At 35.5% G+C, this 19,618-nt stretch overlaps 1 protein-coding gene across 2 annotated transcripts in view; it reads right to left on the reverse strand.

Annotated features, from left to right (window-relative positions):
- The window catches only part of LOC124639935 (zinc finger protein 541), a 244,759-nt gene that overhangs the window by 93,299 nt on the left and 131,842 nt on the right, over positions 1 to 19,618 (reverse strand). Inside the window, exon 3 of one of the 2 annotated variants that reach the window (XM_047177446.1) lies at positions 7,217 to 7,243. The exons of the other annotated variant lie outside the window; for it this stretch is intronic. Within the exon in view, the coding sequence (XP_047033402.1) occupies positions 7,217 to 7,243 (27 nt within the window). The remainder of the gene's footprint in view (positions 1 to 7,216; positions 7,244 to 19,618) is intronic. 2 annotated transcript variants of the gene reach the window in all.

The following is a 19,618-nucleotide window of genomic DNA, read 5'->3' on the forward strand; positions in this document are numbered from 1 at the left end:
GTATGATATTATTGTTATTTACGTAATATCGTAACGCTGAATGTCGGCCATCGTAATACATTTGACGTATCCTAGAGGACGCCATTATTACTTCACTATTGTGCCGTTTGGCAAGAAAACATTTACACTTTACCGTTATGCTTGCTCCCTAGACGCGTTTTGCGATAGTTAGAACTCCTAATAGCAACATTACCTTTGGAATTAGGTTGTAGGGTTGTCGGGTTTCGTTCACTGACTTTTTAGGGTTAAGTTTAATTGCACTCTCATCTCGAAGTTTTGTATTAAAGTTTTACTGAGCGGAAAACGATGGTGTTTATAATCTATGTTTCAAGATAGTTGATTGAATTGTTTTTAAGCTTTCATAGATAATAAACGGTTTTCTTGTTACTAATAAATAAAAAAAAAAATAACTTCGGAAATCTAAATTTGAATCAACTGTAACTAACACTTTTGCTTAATTAACGAATTAACAAGCACATCTAACCGGCCACGTCCAAATTGTACCCGCAACACACACAGGCGCCAACACAACACTACAGATGTGTGCTCACCTAGTTTTGGCTTAACTCGAAGCTAAACTAAAATCCTTTGTTCGCATTATGGCATTAATGAGGTACGAAGCGTTTCGACACCACATAACACATTGTTATGGAGACTATTCGTACTGAGAACGACTGACTGCCGGCTACCCGCTGCCATTGAGCGCATACAATGAAAGTTTATAGCGCAGCCCCGTGAACTAACTTTAACTTGGCTGGTTCTTGATGATGTGTCTTTTTCATGCTCCATTAGCGGAGGAAGTTTTGTGTACCTTAGTTTTGTAAAATTAGAGACTTGTTTTTGTAAAGGAACATCGAGAAAGACGATTTGCTAGTACAGTTCGTGAACTGCGCTAACGATACTAATGATAGTTTGTACTGTACTAAAGTCATTTATATTTTCAGAAAAGGTAGGAACGTCTTTCTGAATATCTCGTTGATTGTCGAGTTATACGAAATTCGTTTTCAAATGTAACAAGGGGCGTTGGAACTCTTTCCTAATTGTTTCCAAATTCATCAGGCGGAGTTTGGAACTGTCAAACGCAAAAGGAATCAATTCCATGATGGAATTCATTTGAGAATTGAACCAGGTAAAAAGCATACAAAATATCAAAACTAGTTCGTAAATAAACATCTCGCGTCATCTTTATTTTGCATATTATTACTTCGGCAGTTTTTTGCAGCGTGCAAGATATTTATGAATTCATATTTTTAGAGATGTATCTATTGTAGATCGCGTAGGAGTCGGAATATGAGTGTCATTTGTTTTATTTATTCTACGTCCTCCTAATAACGTTGCGCTGAGATTCTTTCTGTGTTTAGGTACTGAAAAATGTTTGCCGGAATTTGTTCATGATGTACTGGGTGTACTTACAGCGGCCTCGTTGATACATAATGTCTTTTCTTTATTTAGATGGAAATAATTATTCATACTCTGCAAAATGAATGATTACTCCGTTTTCACACAGGCAGATTTTCCACACGGCTTTGCGTATCTATTGCTCACACTTTTTGTAGTAGTTTCGTATTAAATACAAGATGATGGCTTTAGTTTTACCTTGCTATTGGTATTAATTGAACATCACTAAAATCAAAAAAATCTACAGCACATACAATTGAATTCAATCCAAAACCAACTTCCATATTGACATGTCATATTCAAGCACAAACATAAAACCAGAGACAAGCTACCCAAGATTATAATCGAAGGCAGTGTGAACCGGCTTTATGGGTGCTGAAGCCGGTATATCCGGGCGGAGATTGGGCCGGGTACCAGGTTATTGTGTATCGGTAACTTGGCTGCAAGCCGGATATTGTGCAGAGACACTGTCAAAGCTTTGAGCGAGTGATTAGGTGATTACCAGCGCTTTGCTGTACCGGAATCGAGGTGAGTAATGGTGGGGTTCGATTGCGAAGTTGTAATAATGGTGTTAATGGTGATTATTTGTTAGGAAACGTTTAATACATAACTTGAGCCCTTGTAGGTATGTAAGTACTAAGGAATGACGTGAAAGCGCTGTAACTCACAACGAAACTGGATGGTTTTAGCTTTCACAAGATCGTTTATAAACGAACCTACCTCGAACGAAACGAACCTTATATTATAATTTTAGGTCTTTTATAAATTACGAAATAATCAAGACGTAGATGTGTTCAAATTGTATACCCGTAATTAGAATATTCTGTCAAGCTTGGAACAAATGTACTTATTTGTACAAGCATGGTAGCGTATCATAGCAGACCCGTCGTATAGTATCACAATAAGTATTTTAACCACATATTTATAACTACAAAGTACTATTGCCGTTTAAGCGTAATAAAAAAAAATATTGTCCATATTCCCTGCGGCCAAGCGTAGGCGTCCACATGTACAATGTTCATCTGGGACAAAAAAATAAAGGTATTTTATTTTCGGAACATGAGTACCGGCCAGTACTGTTTTGATTTTATTAAAGCTTTCATATCGTCTCAACCTTTATGTAGTGTTTTAAAAATGTTCCTAAAATAGGTTGTATTTAGAGTTTTGAATTAAGAAAAACAATAGAAGTCCTATGTATTGCTAGAAAGGGATCAATCCGTTACGTAGTTTTAGCTTAGCTTGTGAGAATTTTTTTTATTGAATTGCTTTATTTATGCAAAGAAGCAAACGAAACGCCCAAGAAGTATTACGCTTGTCTTAATAGTTCAAAATATAGGTACTTGAATGGACTCGATAATGTTAATATTAGCGCTTTTAGCAGAATTCTCTTTTACGCGGTTATAAAAAAAGAGTTTCAGCACCGATTCATGAAGCCTCTACCTGTAGTTTTATACCTTCGAACAATATACTATAGTAACCGAATCACGAGCAAAAATAAAAGCCGAACAGACAGACAATATCGGAGCGTGTATGAGAGATGATGATAAAGCCAACCCCCATGTCACGGCAAATCCCTTTCCGACGCAAAGCCCTTTGCATTTCTTTTTTATTTTATTTTTAAACACACGCAATTCTTTTTGCGTTATTTGTTTTACTTTTTCAATAAAATTCATGTGTGCTTAATTACTTTTCTTGTGTTGCCTTTTGTATTGTTAATTAAAGATGTGTTTTCTTTTGTGTTAAGGCTCGTTGTTTTTAAGCTGGCTTATGAGATACTGACGCTTCTCTAGTAGTATATTATTCTATGTACTTATTATCTTCATCATATTCATAATTATATATGCATCATATTACCTAAACATCAAATACTAACCGTTTATATAATAAATAATACATAATGCATCGTTTGTCATTAATGTTAATATGAACCCTGATAAACTTTCTCACATTACAAAATTCAAACATACACATAACTCAGTCTGAAAATTCACGTAAAAAAAAACGAAGCTCGTGAGGCAGTTCATGAAAAATTCCTTCGATTTTCGGCTATAATTTCTCACTTAATACAAGTGACAAGGACGAAGAAAGTTCACGGAGGTATCACCGGCAAACATTATGAATAATTAAGCGCATAAGAACAACTTTTTATTCGACCTTACGTTCACGAGTGGGGGTCATTTTTCATGCGACAACTTCTTGTGAACATGGAAAATCAATTTAGGATTCGTTAGATTTTGAATTTGGAATTTAAGTGTAGGAATGATGTTAGCTGTCAGGTTGATCAATATTTCTCGATCATTGCTTAGGTGTGGACTTATTTTATTACAAGTTCTTAAAATAAATCATTAATTCTTACTGCAGTGACTGTATTTCAGAACGTGATATTGCTATATCAATACTTAGATGATTTATAGTCGTAATGCCTACTAAAGTACTAAGGTTTACTATCATCCATCTCGTGATAACATTAATATTCTAGTCTTTAACGTTCATAAGTCTAGGCAACCGAGAGTGGTTACCTCTTGACTTACGCACTTTATTAGCACAAGTAGGTACGCAGTTTTTTTTCTAAGACACCAAAAACATCTTAAAAACCGTTAAGTTATAAAGCAAGTTGTTGAGATTCGGTACTCGAACGTTTAATATTTTAGCTAAGTTTGTGCACGAGTGGGCTTACTTTTCGTCTTGCCCTTCACTTATTTATTCATACTGTTTTGACGGGCCGTCAAACTTTTATTTTTCTTATTGATGATGGCAGGCCACGTCGTCGACGAGTCCACATTTATGTTGGGCGGCCATATTGGTTTTTATGTATTTTTTTATCTGTCCTGCGAAGGCTTTTATAGTTCGGCCATTCAGAGAATGCGTTCCTGACACGTCGCGATTGAACTGACGACGTAACTACATTCATTGATTATTGATATAATAATGTTGTTTTAATGCTCCTCAATTGTTAAAACGGTAAACAACCAGCAAAAATATTTTTATCGTAACTGCAACGCCATTGCAAAGTTACGTCGTCAGTTCAATCGCGACGTGTCAGGAACGCATTCTCTGAATGGCCGAACTATAAAGGCTCGAAACTTTCAAGCTTTGCATCAGAACGTCTGATAGTATTTTTGTAGCTTAGAAAAACCAGATTCAAACTAAAAACAAATGAATGTCAGATTCGCTTCTTTGAAAGTCTTTTTAAAATTTACATTCGTCAATACATTGTTCGGTAGCCTAAAACATAATCACTTTATGACCTAAATACGAATTTCATGTTGCACAGTATATACGTATTATAGTACAGTCGGAAACAGAAGTACGTGCTCGCTTGATGAGGCCGCACTAATGGCCGAAACCAAACTTTTGGTATTAGTGTAAAACTATTTGGCTACAAAGCCGACCGAGTAGTCGGTACAACGCATCCGTTCCGAAATTATCGGACGGAGATAAATCATTATTTACTATGTTTTTGTGTAGATTAAGGTTTTTATTAATGGCATTTTTTTATCTTAAGATTTTTTTCCCTTTTTAGCTATGTATTTATAAATCTCCTCAATAATTTTATTCTGTTTAACAAACCTTTAACGAAATTTAATTGGGAAGGTTCCAAAAACATATCCAATGAAGTTGTGACATCTATAAATTATGACACTCTACATCTATGAACTGACGACGTAACTACATTCATTGATTATTGATATAATAATGTTGTTTTAATGCTCCTCAATTGTTAAAACGGTAAACAACCAGCAAAAATATTTTTATCGTAACTGCAACGCCATTGCAAAGTTACGTCGTCAGTTCAATCGCGACGTGTCAGGAACGCATTCTCTGAATGGCCGAACTATAAAGGCTCGAAACTTTCAAGCTTTGCATCAGAACGTCTGATAGTATTTTTGTAGCTTAGAAAAACCAGATTCAAACTAAAAACAAATGAATGTCAGATTCGCTTCTTTGAAAGTCTTTTTAAAATTTACATTCGTCAATACATTGTTCGGTAGCCTAAAACATAATCACTTTATGACCTAAATACGAATTTCATGTTGCACAGTATATACGTATTATAGTACAGTCGGAAACAGAAGTACGTGCTCGCTTGATGAGGCCGCACTAATGGCCGAAACCAAACTTTTGGTATTAGTGTAAAACTATTTGGCTACAAAGCCGACCGAGTAGTCGGTACAACGCATCCGTTCCGAAATTATCGGACGGAGATAAATCATTATTTACTATGTTTTTGTGTAGATTAAGGTTTTTATTAATGGCATTTTTTTTATCTTAAGATTTTTTTCCCTTTTTAGCTATGTATTTATAAATCTCCTCAATAATTTTATTCTGTTTAACAAACCTTTAACGAAATTTAATTGGGAAGGTTCCAAAAACATATCCAATGAAGTTGTGACATCTATAAATTATGACTTGTGCATAAAGTCTATTTACGTAGAGTATAAAATGTGTCTATTTGCTACAGTAAATAAGCTATTTTGATGAAAGGGTGAAATTAGTGTCACAATATTGCTCAAAATATACACAGACGACATGCAAGCGAAATTACTTTTTACAAGTCCTATGACTACGCAGAATTCCTTAATATTTTAGATCTTTATTGCTATTTTTACATATAACGAGCTAAGGTTTAGCTAGAATCATGTAATGAGGTTTGTTTGCATGCTTGTATGATATCTAGAGCGTGGGAAGGGACTCAATTGTAAAGGTTAAGTTAGGTACATAGTAGGTTAACAATTTTAACTGAAAGAGGAAGAGGTCCTCAAGTCGACTGTGTTCTTTAAGTGTAAATAATATTGAAAGATACGAATTACTTAAATCTATTTTAAAATTGTAACGATTCATTAATAGACGTATTTTATTGTTAGTATTTTGAAGTTACTACGACTGAAAATAATGTTACCTGAGAGATCATGTCACATAGAGGGGCATGGCAGATAAATATATGTTATGCAAACCCTTTAACCCTTAGTAAAAGGGCAGGTGAATGATAGTAATATTGATAGTATTTATTTTTAAAATTTCTTCCATACCTTACGAAGTCTGGTAGAAACAAAACCACGTAATTATTAACCCGTGTAACAGATAAGAGAAAACTTATAAACAAAATGGCGTCGTGCTTTATCGAGCGATATTAAATAGAAGCCTTACAAGCGGTCTCGATAAGAATGCGAGCTCTTTCATGTAAAGGAATTTGAATTTTGGTTATGACTATTTGTAGATAAATTAACAAAGTCAGTTGGTACCTAATGCAACTTCCATGGTTTGGTTATCTGAACATAAGAAAAAAAATACTAGTATAAACAAGCAAGATTATGTAATATTGAATAGAACAATTATTGTAGCCCCTAACTCGTCGACTAATATTAGGTAAAGACAGCGTGCTCTTTTGATACATTTTGTATTTACGAAAAAATATCAGTAATACTTAACTATATTTCTCTAATAACCATATCCGAATACAAAGAAAGACTTTTAGAACTTTCACTGTATAACCAGTAACCCCAAACGCAGAACTTCTAATTTCCCAACAGACATCTATAAATAAATTCTACCAGTATATTACAAAACCGTGGAACATAAATTAATCATATGCGCGGAGTTGATCCAAACATCGAGACACCGGTATCTCATTTCCGTTGTACTTTATGTACCCGCGAGCGACTTCCGTGACCCGAACAGACAGAAACATGTCTTGAGTCAATATTATTATAAATTTTCCATGTTTGATTTGAATTATGAGTGCTGTGTCGTGGTTCGTTGGGCACAAAATATTTAATTGTCGAGTGTTTTGGTGAATAATTTTATATAGGTCGCTTACTAGATGTGGATGTTTTGACATCAGTACCTGAAACAGAGAAAATGGTACATTGTATTATTTTTATACCAAGTAAAAAAAAAAGAAAAGTAGGTACTAAATATAAAATGAGCATATATAACAATTTCAACAAAAGAAAAAAATATATGAAGAAAATGTTACAGCGACTCCATACCACCTCTGTTCTAAAAAACTTAGGACGTTTCAGTTCTCATGTGCCGCCGGTATCATTTCCGTCACGACTCGTGACGCTACACGACACGACGACTTTCGACGTCGCGCTCCAGTTGTATCATTTAGACGTCAAATGACGACGATCGGTGGAGACGTTTCTGTAAGATGTGATGGGTTCATGTTCGAAATTTGACGAATGAAACGTTTTTAAGTTCGTTAAAAAATTCTGTCTCGTAGCGGGACGGATGTAACGGGCTTTGAGAATGAACGTGTGAATTCTAATCTCGACTCCATGAATCAGCCTAAAATACTTTATATTTATTTAGCTGTTGTAAAATTATTTAAAAAATTAGGGCAGATTTTAAAAGCATGAAAAATAAAGTAATACATGGGTAAACAAAGGTAACTTAAGTTACGTCAGTACTGGGAAAACCATTAACATGAGAGAGTATAAAGCACGATATTTTCGATATTTCGTAGTAAAAACGATTTGTTACAACGAAAACTCTTGCTTGTATTTTTATCCCCGTGTACAATGAAAAATATGGATAATATTGTACCTTAATTCCAAGAACTGCAACACACGCATCTCAGATTATTACGAAACAACCGAAACCATGGCTTTGCTTTCAGTTTTATTTAATTAAAACTCTGCTACAAGCCGCAGATTTTAATGAATTAAAAAAATACGCATTAATTACAGAGCCTGTTGAAAATACTTTATCAGGTACGTAGGGTAGGGTGTTTTTTTATATCATTATTGAAAATCTTGGTCTCAATTTTAATGGGTGCTTATCTGTCTCATTAATTAAGGCTCAATTTCTTCAAGTATCAATTTCCTGACTATTACAGCTGTGAGATTTTTTGGACATAAATTACTACAGTTTATGACGTATTAAGGCAACTTTAGTAAAAATGAAATGCTTGACCTAAAAAGTGTAAAAGTAGTCATATTTTTCTGCTATAGGAAATCTTTGTAACTTATTTATCTATCGAGTTGATAAAAATCTGACATTTCCTATTCTCAAGATTGGAAAACAACAAAAAGTTAGTTGGCAAACATTTTACATTGACTTTCTTTGTGCCAACGATCAGAGAAACTCACTTTATCCAGACGGCTAGTTAGACGCGACTAGACTTAATTTGCGGTTCAGACCTGGTTACGTAAGAGGAGTTGCCTAGTTTGTAAGCCGTAGCCTATCTGAGATCAACTTCGCCGATAACACGACCATTGGACTCCGCAACCTTCGCCCAACTAGCATATAGAATGCGAAATAGTCGATCGTCACAAACAAGTTTAGTGGGGCTAAGCCAACTTTAGGCCGTGACTCAACAAAATCGGAGCAAAGAGGAATTATACTACCAATATAAGTTCATTATTCAAACATCTTGTCTCTGACCATGCAGTAGTGTCCTTGAGCGGAAAAATTCTATTGGTCGTTTAAAAATTACAACGCTCCGCTTCGTTGTATAGTCTGACCCTTAGTCTAGGTAACCTACTGAAGTTCCCATGTGGGACACCTCGGTTTATTCAGTACCTGTATCGAATTACTCGAAGGTGCTTGGAGATGGCTGATGAAGGTAATCTTCCCAAATAAATATCCACTACATAGTTCGAGTGGTAAAAACAAAGTATATGAAATGCTTAAGTTATTTAAGAACGTTGAAAATTTTATATGTGAATTCAGGTCAAGTGGACTTTAGTTCTAGATGCCTTTGTGATGGGATTTTGTTTGAAAGCTCGCTGACTTTAATGGGTCTAAACATCTCTTTAGATCGTCTGAATGAAGAAAGGTGATTCTTAGAAACACAAGAGGAGATTCATTTAAATACACGTCTGGTATTAAAGTACAAACAAAGAAAGTTGGAAGAAGTATTGATCTATAAATAAAAACAACCTAACCAGACCATTAGGCCGTCTTAATCCTTCAAAGATAGTTAGTGTTTAGTGTACCTACCTATATTTTAATTTACAACAATGAAAACTAAATCAATTACGTTTAAAACTAGGTATTTCAAGAATTCCCCAACCTTCAATTAGGTCGAACTAATTACATCAACTCCTTACAGAATTGAACTCATGAAATTATGAAGTGCCCTTAAACAATCACTTATGCCATATAAAACAGGACCGGCCAGTTAGATTGATGACGTCACAGGCCCCACGGACCAGATAATTGATATTCAGTAAATATTGGCGGATAAAATAAACTGAAAATTGAGTTTCCAAAACCGGCCTAAATTAATTTGCAAGTTCATAACAGCTTCGTGTCGACGTAAAATTTTTATTAAAGGCAAATCCCGGAGCTTTTCATTGGACTTTTTGAGTCGTGTATACAAAAACAGTAGGTTTTATAAAAATAGGTACGTGTTTTTATAAGATGTGGGTGTTAATGGATTTTGTTAGTTGTTAAAATTAGTCACCTGTTTGATTTACTTTATTTATAATTTCAACTAGTACGCCAGAACCAGTGACTTCCAGTTCTGAAAACCAGGAGGTCAAAAAGCTCAAATTACCTAATGACTAACAGTGACAGGGTAAACAAGTTCCTTTAAAAATAATTCACAAATAAAAAGCTAATTAGCATAGTTGCATTACATACAACAATAAAACATGTTGGATAATTTCAAAATTCCAGAAAAACTTGTTACAATGCAAATCTGGCAATTTTCCAGTTTCATGGCAGTGAAATGCGGGTAACTTTTTAATAACCGCTAACGCATTATGTCACGTGAAAAATACGTTCAAATTCGCTACGAATGTTTTAGGGAATTAAAGAAAGTAGGACAGTAATGTGGCTTTGTTATTTATTTATTTTCAAAAATGGATATTTCTGCACGAATATTTTTACGTAAATAAGACCTCATTTTAGTCTTTTTGATACTTATGTCAATATCGAGTGTTATTTAATGAATAAATAACCCGTAATTCGTAATTAGCGTGCACAATGTAAACTCACAAATTATGATAAACTATCCAATATTCTGTATGTTTTTCGTGCTCGATTAAACACTATAATCAATTATTAAAATGGCTGATAAATCACTGAACAATTTACACATCATAGCTGCTGTTTATTTTAAAATGAACTCATCAAAAACATCACGCCGGTACAATTAGTAGGCACTCTGGTTTCGTTGTTATTTTCCAAGTAATTCGTGTATTATTTATTTTCCACTGCACCACCGATAGCTGGGTCCATTTAAATGCAACATGGAACATGATATATTAAAATTTCATAAACAGCCCGCTGCAAAAACCGAGTCAGTCCATTTTTTTGTTTATTACTTTGTTCGCTTGGATTTCGGATATTAACTTACCCGTTCGTGTATTTTATACAAAGGCTCGATCCGGTTAAGGATTAACGATAAAATATTGTTTCACTTCACTTTTCAGACCTTTATGAAGGAGATATAGGTAATATTTGTAGGCATTGTTCTTTATCTGTATACACATTCGTTTTATTTTTAAATAAGAATCCAGTGTCTTCTTAAATCTATCTAGTATCTACTTCTATTACGAGAAACTACCAAAAACCTTCAAAGGCGAAATTCACTTTTGCTCTACTTAAAATTTTCGAAACATTTTATGAAGTAATAATTTAATTAAAGCAACTTTTGAGTTCGTTTTTAAGTGTATCGACAGTAAATTTGTGCGGTTGTTAATATTATTAAGTGCCCGAAGAAATATTAATTACGAACAGTCTCTGAGGAAAGGTGGTGTCGTACTTCGACGTGACTTTTGAGATGAGGAACTTTGAGTTAGGTGAAATATCTTATTTTTAACCGACTTCCCAAAAAGGAGGAGGTTCTCAATTCGTCGGGATCTTTTTTATTATTATTATTTTTTATGTATGTTCACGGATTACTCGAAGACGCCTTGACCGATTTGCACGCCTTGACCAATTCTTTTTTTGTTTGGTAGGGTATACCTCACAGGTGGTCCCATAATCATCAGGTCAGGATCTGATGATGGAAACCCTGAGAAATCGAGAGCAACTTTCGAAAATTGTAGGCATGCATAGGTTAAAAACTTGACAATGAGGTGTACGTCTAATAACACTATGCAATAGTGAAGGTTTGGAGCTGACCTGATGATGGAGACCAGAGAAGGTCGAGGGAACTCGTCAACTAAATATGTAAACTACCTTGTGTTTGGGCTTATATTATTCGTATTGATAAGAACTTTCCACTAATGCGGATAGTGACAACTATACTTGTCACTGAAAAGCCAAAAATAAAAAACTTTTTACAAAAAAATAAAACCGACTCCCAAAAACACTGAAAAGCAAAAAAAAACTATTCTTAGGTGCATCGGCCTAGAAGTCGGTGGCGAAATAAACATATCATCATCCACTAGACACCGAATTCTAGGCCGATGCACCTAAGAATAGTTTTTTTTTGCTTTTCAGTGTTTTTGGGAGTCGGTTTTATTTTTTTGTAAAAAGTTTTTTTATTAATTGAATTTTTGGCGTGTCTATTTTTAGAGTCCCTCGAGTGTAAAACAGTAGAGCGAGAAATTAATGACTGACGTCTGTCACATAGGGTAGTCATTTCACAGTAAAACGGATTGGTCTATTTGTTTGACCAAAGGCACTCCCTTATTCCCTTATCCCCTCCTGTAAAGGCTTTATAAACATCTGTATTCACAAATCAAACAGCTTCTTGTTTACCAGCAGTGGACAATCAAACAATAGTACATACAATAGTGCAGAATATCTTAACAGTATTGTAGCGAGTTGGTAAATACAGCAGTCCCGATCGGTCGTTCGAGTAACTCAACGAAAATGCAATCGGGTCTCCTAAAGTCGAACGTTTAACTGATCCTTTAAGGTATTGTTGGCGCCCGAAATGTACCGAAAAGGTGTGAATTCTACTTGCACTAGTTCGAAGTTTGTCCTGATTCTGTTTTAAAAGTTAGGCACCTACTTTTACCTACATTTTATTTGGGTCATTCTAGTTTTTATGTGGTTTAGGTAACAAGATTTTACTCTGTCTTATTTGCTTAAACAAACTTATTAAAAGGTGACTCACTTGCACTATTCTGCAGTTTTGCATGTCTATCGTAATTAGCCATGCATTGTTAACAATACATCGTCACGTGGTCTTACTAAGTTCTTCAAGCGTATACATCTTTAATTTTGATACCATTCTGTTGACCTCATGACATCACATAATATGTAACAAGCAGCAAAAATAAGAGATCTTTCATAAAAAATACAAACTTTGAAAATGAGTCTGAATAAACTTATTACCTACCACAACACTTTGTATTAAAATAACATGAAAACTTACTTAAAACAACTTAATTTTCGTCTGTTAGATCCAATAAAGGAATCTATTCAAACGAATGGAGCGCTGCCAAAACTTTCCGTTCAAATTATTACAGGTACTCCACCGTCTAGGTTATCTAATATCACATTCATTTACCTTCACCTAAAGTCAGTGTTACTCAAGGCTTTCGCATGGGTGATCCCATTTAACTACGACACTTCGTTGTTTTGTTAAAAACTAAAGTAACTTACCAGCGGAGACAATATTCACGCTTAATAATGTCGTCACAATATCTATCGTTTCTGATTGCTGGCTTTAACAATTACGACTAACCACAGCCTTAATTTCTGTAATGCCATAAACGTAATTGATGGCTCAAGGTAATAAGGTACGAATAAAAATACAGTTCCGTTTTCCTTAGCAACGTGTTAGAAAAGGAAGGCGGGCACGTAAGTCTCGGGGGCCGCAAGTTGAGTATCACTGGCCCAAGTTTTATCCATATATCTCTGTACCTTGCAATTCAAAGTTGGTCTGGATTCCAGTAACATTAGAGACCTGGTTTTAAGTTGTTCACTCATGTTTGGGAGCTTCTAACTGAGAATGCTTTTACCGATTTGGGTTATGTAAGCGTAACAACTTGTTTGGAAATATGCCACGGTACCTATATCGCTTCGGATCTCGGGTTTTCGTGTATGAATAAACTGGAGTTTGAAGATGAGTGAGAGTTTACACGGACAATTTCTTGATGGTACCTATTTTACTGAACTTCTCTACGTACTTAGCATTTTTAAAATTACATTGTTATATCGTGGTGGCCTAGTGGGCAAAGAAACAACCTCTCGAGTATGAGGGCGCGGGTTCGATTCCAGGTCAGGCAAGTACCAATGCAACTTTTCTAAGTTTGTATGTACTTTCTAAGTATAACTTAGACACCAATGACTGTGTTTCGGATGGCACGTTAAACTGTAGGTCCCGGCTGTCACTGAACATCCTTGGCAGTCGTTACGGGTAGTCAGAAGCCAGTGAGTCTGACACCAGTCTAACCAAGGGGTATCAGGTTGCCCGGGTAACTGGGTTGAGGAGGTCAGATAGGCAGTCGCTTCTTGTAAAGCACTGGTACTCAGTTGAATCCGGTTAGACTGGAAGCCGACCCCAACATAGTTGGGAAAAAGGCTCGGAGGATGGATGATTTTGCTAACGTAATTCGGCATTTTCTATTATTGCCATTCAATAGTTCGATATATTATGTTTGTATCAAGTGTTCACTGTGATATATATTTACACTTTAATTTAAGTATTCCCAAGGTTTCGTCACCGATATTCACGAAGAGAGTATTGTGGAAACTTATGAATTTCGCAATAATACAACACAGTTCTGGAATTGTTAGTGCGGTGGTGTTAGTTCGGAACGATTGTAAGATAACTTCTAGTGCTTACTGAAACTAGTTACTGTAAGTTCGCATGCTAAGGTGTTTATTTGATACAAATTGCTTTATAAGTGAATAATGCTGTACGGTTGTAGAAGTCACGAACATAGCGAGAAGATCATATGAGGGTTGAATTTACTCAGTTATCTGTCTAAGGAGTCGTGGTGGCCTAGTGGGTAAAGTACCAATCTCTCAAGTATGAGGGCGCGGGTTCGATCCCAGGTCAGGCAAGTACCAATGCAACTTTTCTAAGTTTGTATGTACTTTCTAAGAATATCTTAGACACCATTGACTGTGTTTCGGATGGCACTTTAACTGTAGGTCCCGGCTGTCATTGAACATCCTTGGCAGTCGTTACGAGTAGTCAGAAGCCAGTAAGCCTGACACCAGTCTAATCAAGGGGTATCGGGTTGCCTGGGTAACTGGGTTGAGGAGGTCAAATAGGCAGTCGCTTCTTGTAAAGCACTGGTACTCAGCTGAATCCGGTTAGACTGGAAGCCGACCCCAACATGATTGGGAAAAGGCTTGGAGGATGATGATGAGTCTGAAAATCTCACTTTTGAATGAGACTGATGAATATATACCTAAATATTGTTTTATAGGTATAAGTACCTACTGCAGATAAAAATAAAATATTTTTGTACAGATAAATAGTAAACGGTACCAAGTTACTTTGACAATATCGATGAAAAATACAAGAGCAGATTTATCGGCGCAGACAAGCAGAGTCTCATTCGTCTCAATTATGTAGACAGGCCATCTGTCAATCACGCTCCCGGTGGAGTGATTCGTTACCGATTTCATGGAAGAAAAAACAAAAAAAAGGAATTATATACCGCATGCAGTCTTTGACTTGCTGACCTATTCGCTTCGACGCGAGCGATATGTCTTATATCATCTGAATATTGGGCGAGTCCACAGAACAAATTGACCGAGTGCTTTTTTCCGTGGGTAAGTTATTTAGTTTTTTTTGTTATTTTAAGAATCTATTTATACGAAAAAGCAGGTTTAATGTGTATTTATTTTATTCTACGTTTAAACCAATACAGAGTTATTTAACTTAAAATGTGTATTTTAGATATGCATGCACCACTTCAATCCCAAAAAGGCTAAAACAGATCGAACCTCATTTAATTCCCGGGACCCTTATAGAAAAGTTGTTTACAAACCGTGATTAATGCATATTTCATATCAGCCGATTAATAAAATATGGCCGCTATTGCCAAAAAACTGCCAACTTTTGACCATTACTTATAAAATTTAATCATGCGCCAAACAGCTTGCTCCCCAACTCCCAGTTCGGAACTTGGCTTCGTAAAAAAATGGTTTTTATAATTTAAAAGTGGAAACATTTAAACTGCGGGTAGTAGGTTTATCTTTCTTTGAGCTGAGTTTGGAGCTAAAAGCGTGTAGTTGGCCGTGTAAATTGTAATATTTGTGCGAAATGTGCTTACTATTTCCCGCTGAAGTTGGCGTTTGTGCCAGTTTAACTTTGGCGATAAGAATCAAAGTAGTGTACGTAATGGCTTTAGCAATATTAAACGAAAGATAGTAGAAGATTTTACTTACATAAAGAAGTAATTTGAATGCAAATGATCCCTAGCTTTTGTACCTATTAAAATATAGAAACCTTCAATTTGAAAGTAAACCCAGCAAGCCTACTAGTGTTGCACCAAATCCAACGATAAACCATCGACAAAGGCCAGAATCAACAATTTTGTCGCTAACAATACAGCTTACGCAAAGTAGTGATGTGCCAAAAATCCGACGTTCAGATATCTATCCCCGTCATTCCCCACGGAAGGAAATATCGTGCGGATATCCTCACAACTGACATGGAGGGACGAGGGATAATTCGCGCGTGTTATAGGAACTGTTAGGATGACGTCATCCCCTTAGTAAGCGCCCTGGATGCCATTAAGGATGCGGTAGTTGGTGTGCTGAAAAATTGGGGCTTCGTTTGGTTTATCTTCAGTAGATTGTACCATGATAAGAATTGTTGTAAGGCGCGGACCATAAAACCTGAGATATGTATTACCTTTTGTTTTGCTTTAATGTGTCCAGATTTATTTAACTAGAGTCAAATAAATATAAATAATCTGTAAGTTAAAATCTTCAGAATCACCACACAAATTCACATTAGAACTAATAACGTCGACCGAACTGCACTAATCTGGCGCTAATGCATAGCTGCACTCTTTAAAGAGATTAGAGAGACCGAAAATTAATTAAATCCACATAGTTTTACGTTGAAATATAGGAGCCGAGGTGCAGGTGGTCGCTGTTAGTACGAACCGCATGAACACGGAGAAGCTAGCAAATGAAGTGCTCACTAACAAAAGTACGTAGGTACTTTTGTATAAATGAAACGCCACTGACTTCAAGTAGTTTTACGGTCAAGAGCTTAAGTTTGCTGCTATTAACGTCAAACTGGTTTGTGTTGCCTTATATGTTTTTTTTTTTTATATAGGTAAAGCATGACATCATGTGTCCGGTATGTACTAAGTGTTGTTACGGTATGTTAATTTGTTGAATGTGCATACCATTGCCATTACCATTGCTATCATAGCTTTAGTATGAAATAAAAAAAGCAATAACTATAATATAGTCTTCAGAAGAAATTAAATTAAAGTAAATATTTTCCCCTCTCGTTTTACAGCAAAGTTATGAGTATGTGATCGATTAAATGCTCATATTCATATCTCTATTCATTTCCTAATCTGTGTCACGAAGCCATGCCAAGTTTTGGTCGTAAATAATCTCCTTTTACGAGCTACACCTTACAAAGTTCTAGCAATCGAAGTATTTTACGATTACTACAAGTTATATGGAGCCGTTTCAATCCTTTTCTATGTTTTCCGCGATTTCATTTTATGTAAAATACTAGTAGTTTTATCGGTTTTGGGACAGAAGTTTTGGTAAGAGTCGTTAAATGAAGAAAATAGGTTATATTTGTAGGATAATTTGATGTTTAGGACCACTGTTGTACTAAAATGTTACCTGATTTGTTTGTTATAAGAATTTTATCACTCTTAAAGTATCTGTAACTGCTTATCTTTAGAGTTGTACAATTTCCATGCGTGTCTTAACTACGAGACAGCTACACAAGAAGCCGTAAACTGCAAAGCAATTATTGTGCCTTGGATTTGCTCTACTGCCAAAATCATGTCTTTAAAAACCATTAAAACCTTTGAATTTCTCAGCTGAAACAAAAGTATTGTCCTAGAACCTACCAAAAAACTGTAACAAACACTCACTGGACCGAAACGGCGGAACAAGTGAAAGCTAACACGAACGCATTAAACAGAGTCGGCGGCCATGTTTCGTACAGCTAAAAACTAAACTAAATGAGAGGAATTCAGTGAAAACACGTACGCTAGTGTCGGTTGTAGCGTTGCACAGATGCCTCCCTACGTTATTACTCAAGTTCCCGTGATAAACACATGCGACTCATTGTCTAAACTTTCCCATGAGTAATGGACGTTTACAGCTTTTAGAACTGTCCCAACAACGATTCAGATGTTCGTGTGTACGTGATGAGAACTACGGACGAAGTAACAGAATGCTCCAACAGTTTTATATGGAATTAAAAGGGATGTTGTACCTAAATAACGTTGCTGTGTGTGAGTGTACATACGTACTTACGTACCTAGTAGGTATTGTGTGGACACGGAAAATTGTCTCACAATTTTGTTATTTGATATTTTCTAGATTGTAGCCGTCGAAACAATATTTTTGGTTTAAATGGAACATGAAAATCACTGCCGCGTTAAAGAATAACAGAATATTTTCGTTATTTTATCAAATCGGTTTTTCTGCGAATTGCACTATGAAACCATTATCCTCATAGCGAGTTCACAGAAAAATATTTAGTCCAACATAGCAGCGTGAACGGGTTTCACAAATTCTTCAAAGGAAGAATATTTATTTTAATATTTGCATTGAAATATTTTCCACAGCTTACTTTTTCCCGAAGACATTTTTATAATCGCTAATATTTCTCAATTATGCATGGCACTCGTATTTTTGCTTAGACAAAAATAAATTTACGTAAATGTAAATTATTTTACCGGGATTTGTGAATGTATGGACTGCCTGTTAAGTATAATCAAACTTGCTAAGATAAGTTAACACATGGCAAACTAAAACGACGAACAAAACTAAACTACAATGTTTGTCTCAATAAATATAAAATCCTGGTTGTAAAGAACATTTTGGGGAATGTGGTCGAAAAATGTGGCTTGCAAAACATCAGAGGTTTTAAAAAATTTTTTAGTGATTAATGTTTTTGAGCGCTTCTCGCCTCGCTCGGTGCTGGGAATACTGTAATTCCGTTTGTTTGATATTCCTTGTTTCAACTTGTCAAGATGTTAAATTATGATGTTACCTAATTTGAATAATATTGGCTAGGATATTAGTTTTTTTTTTTTTTGATCGAAAGAAGAACCGTTCTATTTTCGAAATGATTGGCTTTTTGAATGATTGCCGATTGAACATAGTTGCAGCAATTCGGATCATTGATTGGTGTATTTATATCTATATATGGAGTAAGGATATTTAATATATATTTAAATATTCTTACACCATAATTGGATATGAACAAACGGCCATTATTAATCAAGGATTGTTCCAGAACTCGGCTAATGAAATGTTCACGTCACATTAACTTGTAAGGCAGGTTGCGACAAGGCGCAGTGTGTTTACAGAAGTCAATCAGCCACCGTCAACAACCCGTGGCGCCCGAGGCTAAGTCATATTGAATCCTATGAATATCTCACGGTGCTAATTTGAGGGTACGTAACGAGTCGAGTGCTGTATCGATTTGTTATGGTAATCGATTAGAATTTTGATGCATTCGAAATAAAATCGAGAGTAAGTGTTTTTTTGTTATCGTGTGTGAGTACCGTTAATTTAACACTAAGCTACATTAGGTATACATTTTTTGTTGACGTTTTCTTGCGTAAAAATATAATAGACAAGTAGACTTACAATTTGTGTGTTGGCAACAAACAGTAAATTTGAATTTATATTCGTTCCGTGTTCCGGAAATATTCAAACCTTCACTTTCCTCAATCGAGTTGAAATCGATTTGCGTCCAAATCTGTCGCTATCAATTAGAGCGGCTACACAACGCAGTCACCTAAGGAAGTTCTACTCGATCCAATATAATTGGCCTTTAATTAGCAACTCGGAATATTGATAATGAATGTTTGTCTCGAGATTTTGGCGTTCTATTGATGTGGATGTTTGAATTGAATATAGAAAAAGTTTTGGTAATGGCTGTTGGGATGCGTGGAACACATCTGTCTTGTAGAAGGAATTACGTTTAAGTATACATAGGTAACCAGATGGAACCACAGTACCATCCGTTGTCTCTATTGTCGAATTGTGTATAAGACATTACTAAAGTAGGCACAAAAAAAAAGCATATAAGATCTTTAACAATGGATAAAAAAATGCACATAATATGTTTTTCGCACAATTATCATGATTCAATTCCATGTTAATGACGAGTAGGTTTGTTGTCTTC

The sequence above is a fragment of the Helicoverpa zea genome, chromosome 20 (assembly GCF_022581195.2).
Source record: "Helicoverpa zea isolate HzStark_Cry1AcR chromosome 20, ilHelZeax1.1, whole genome shotgun sequence".
Lineage (NCBI taxonomy): Eukaryota > Metazoa > Arthropoda > Insecta > Lepidoptera > Noctuidae > Helicoverpa > Helicoverpa zea.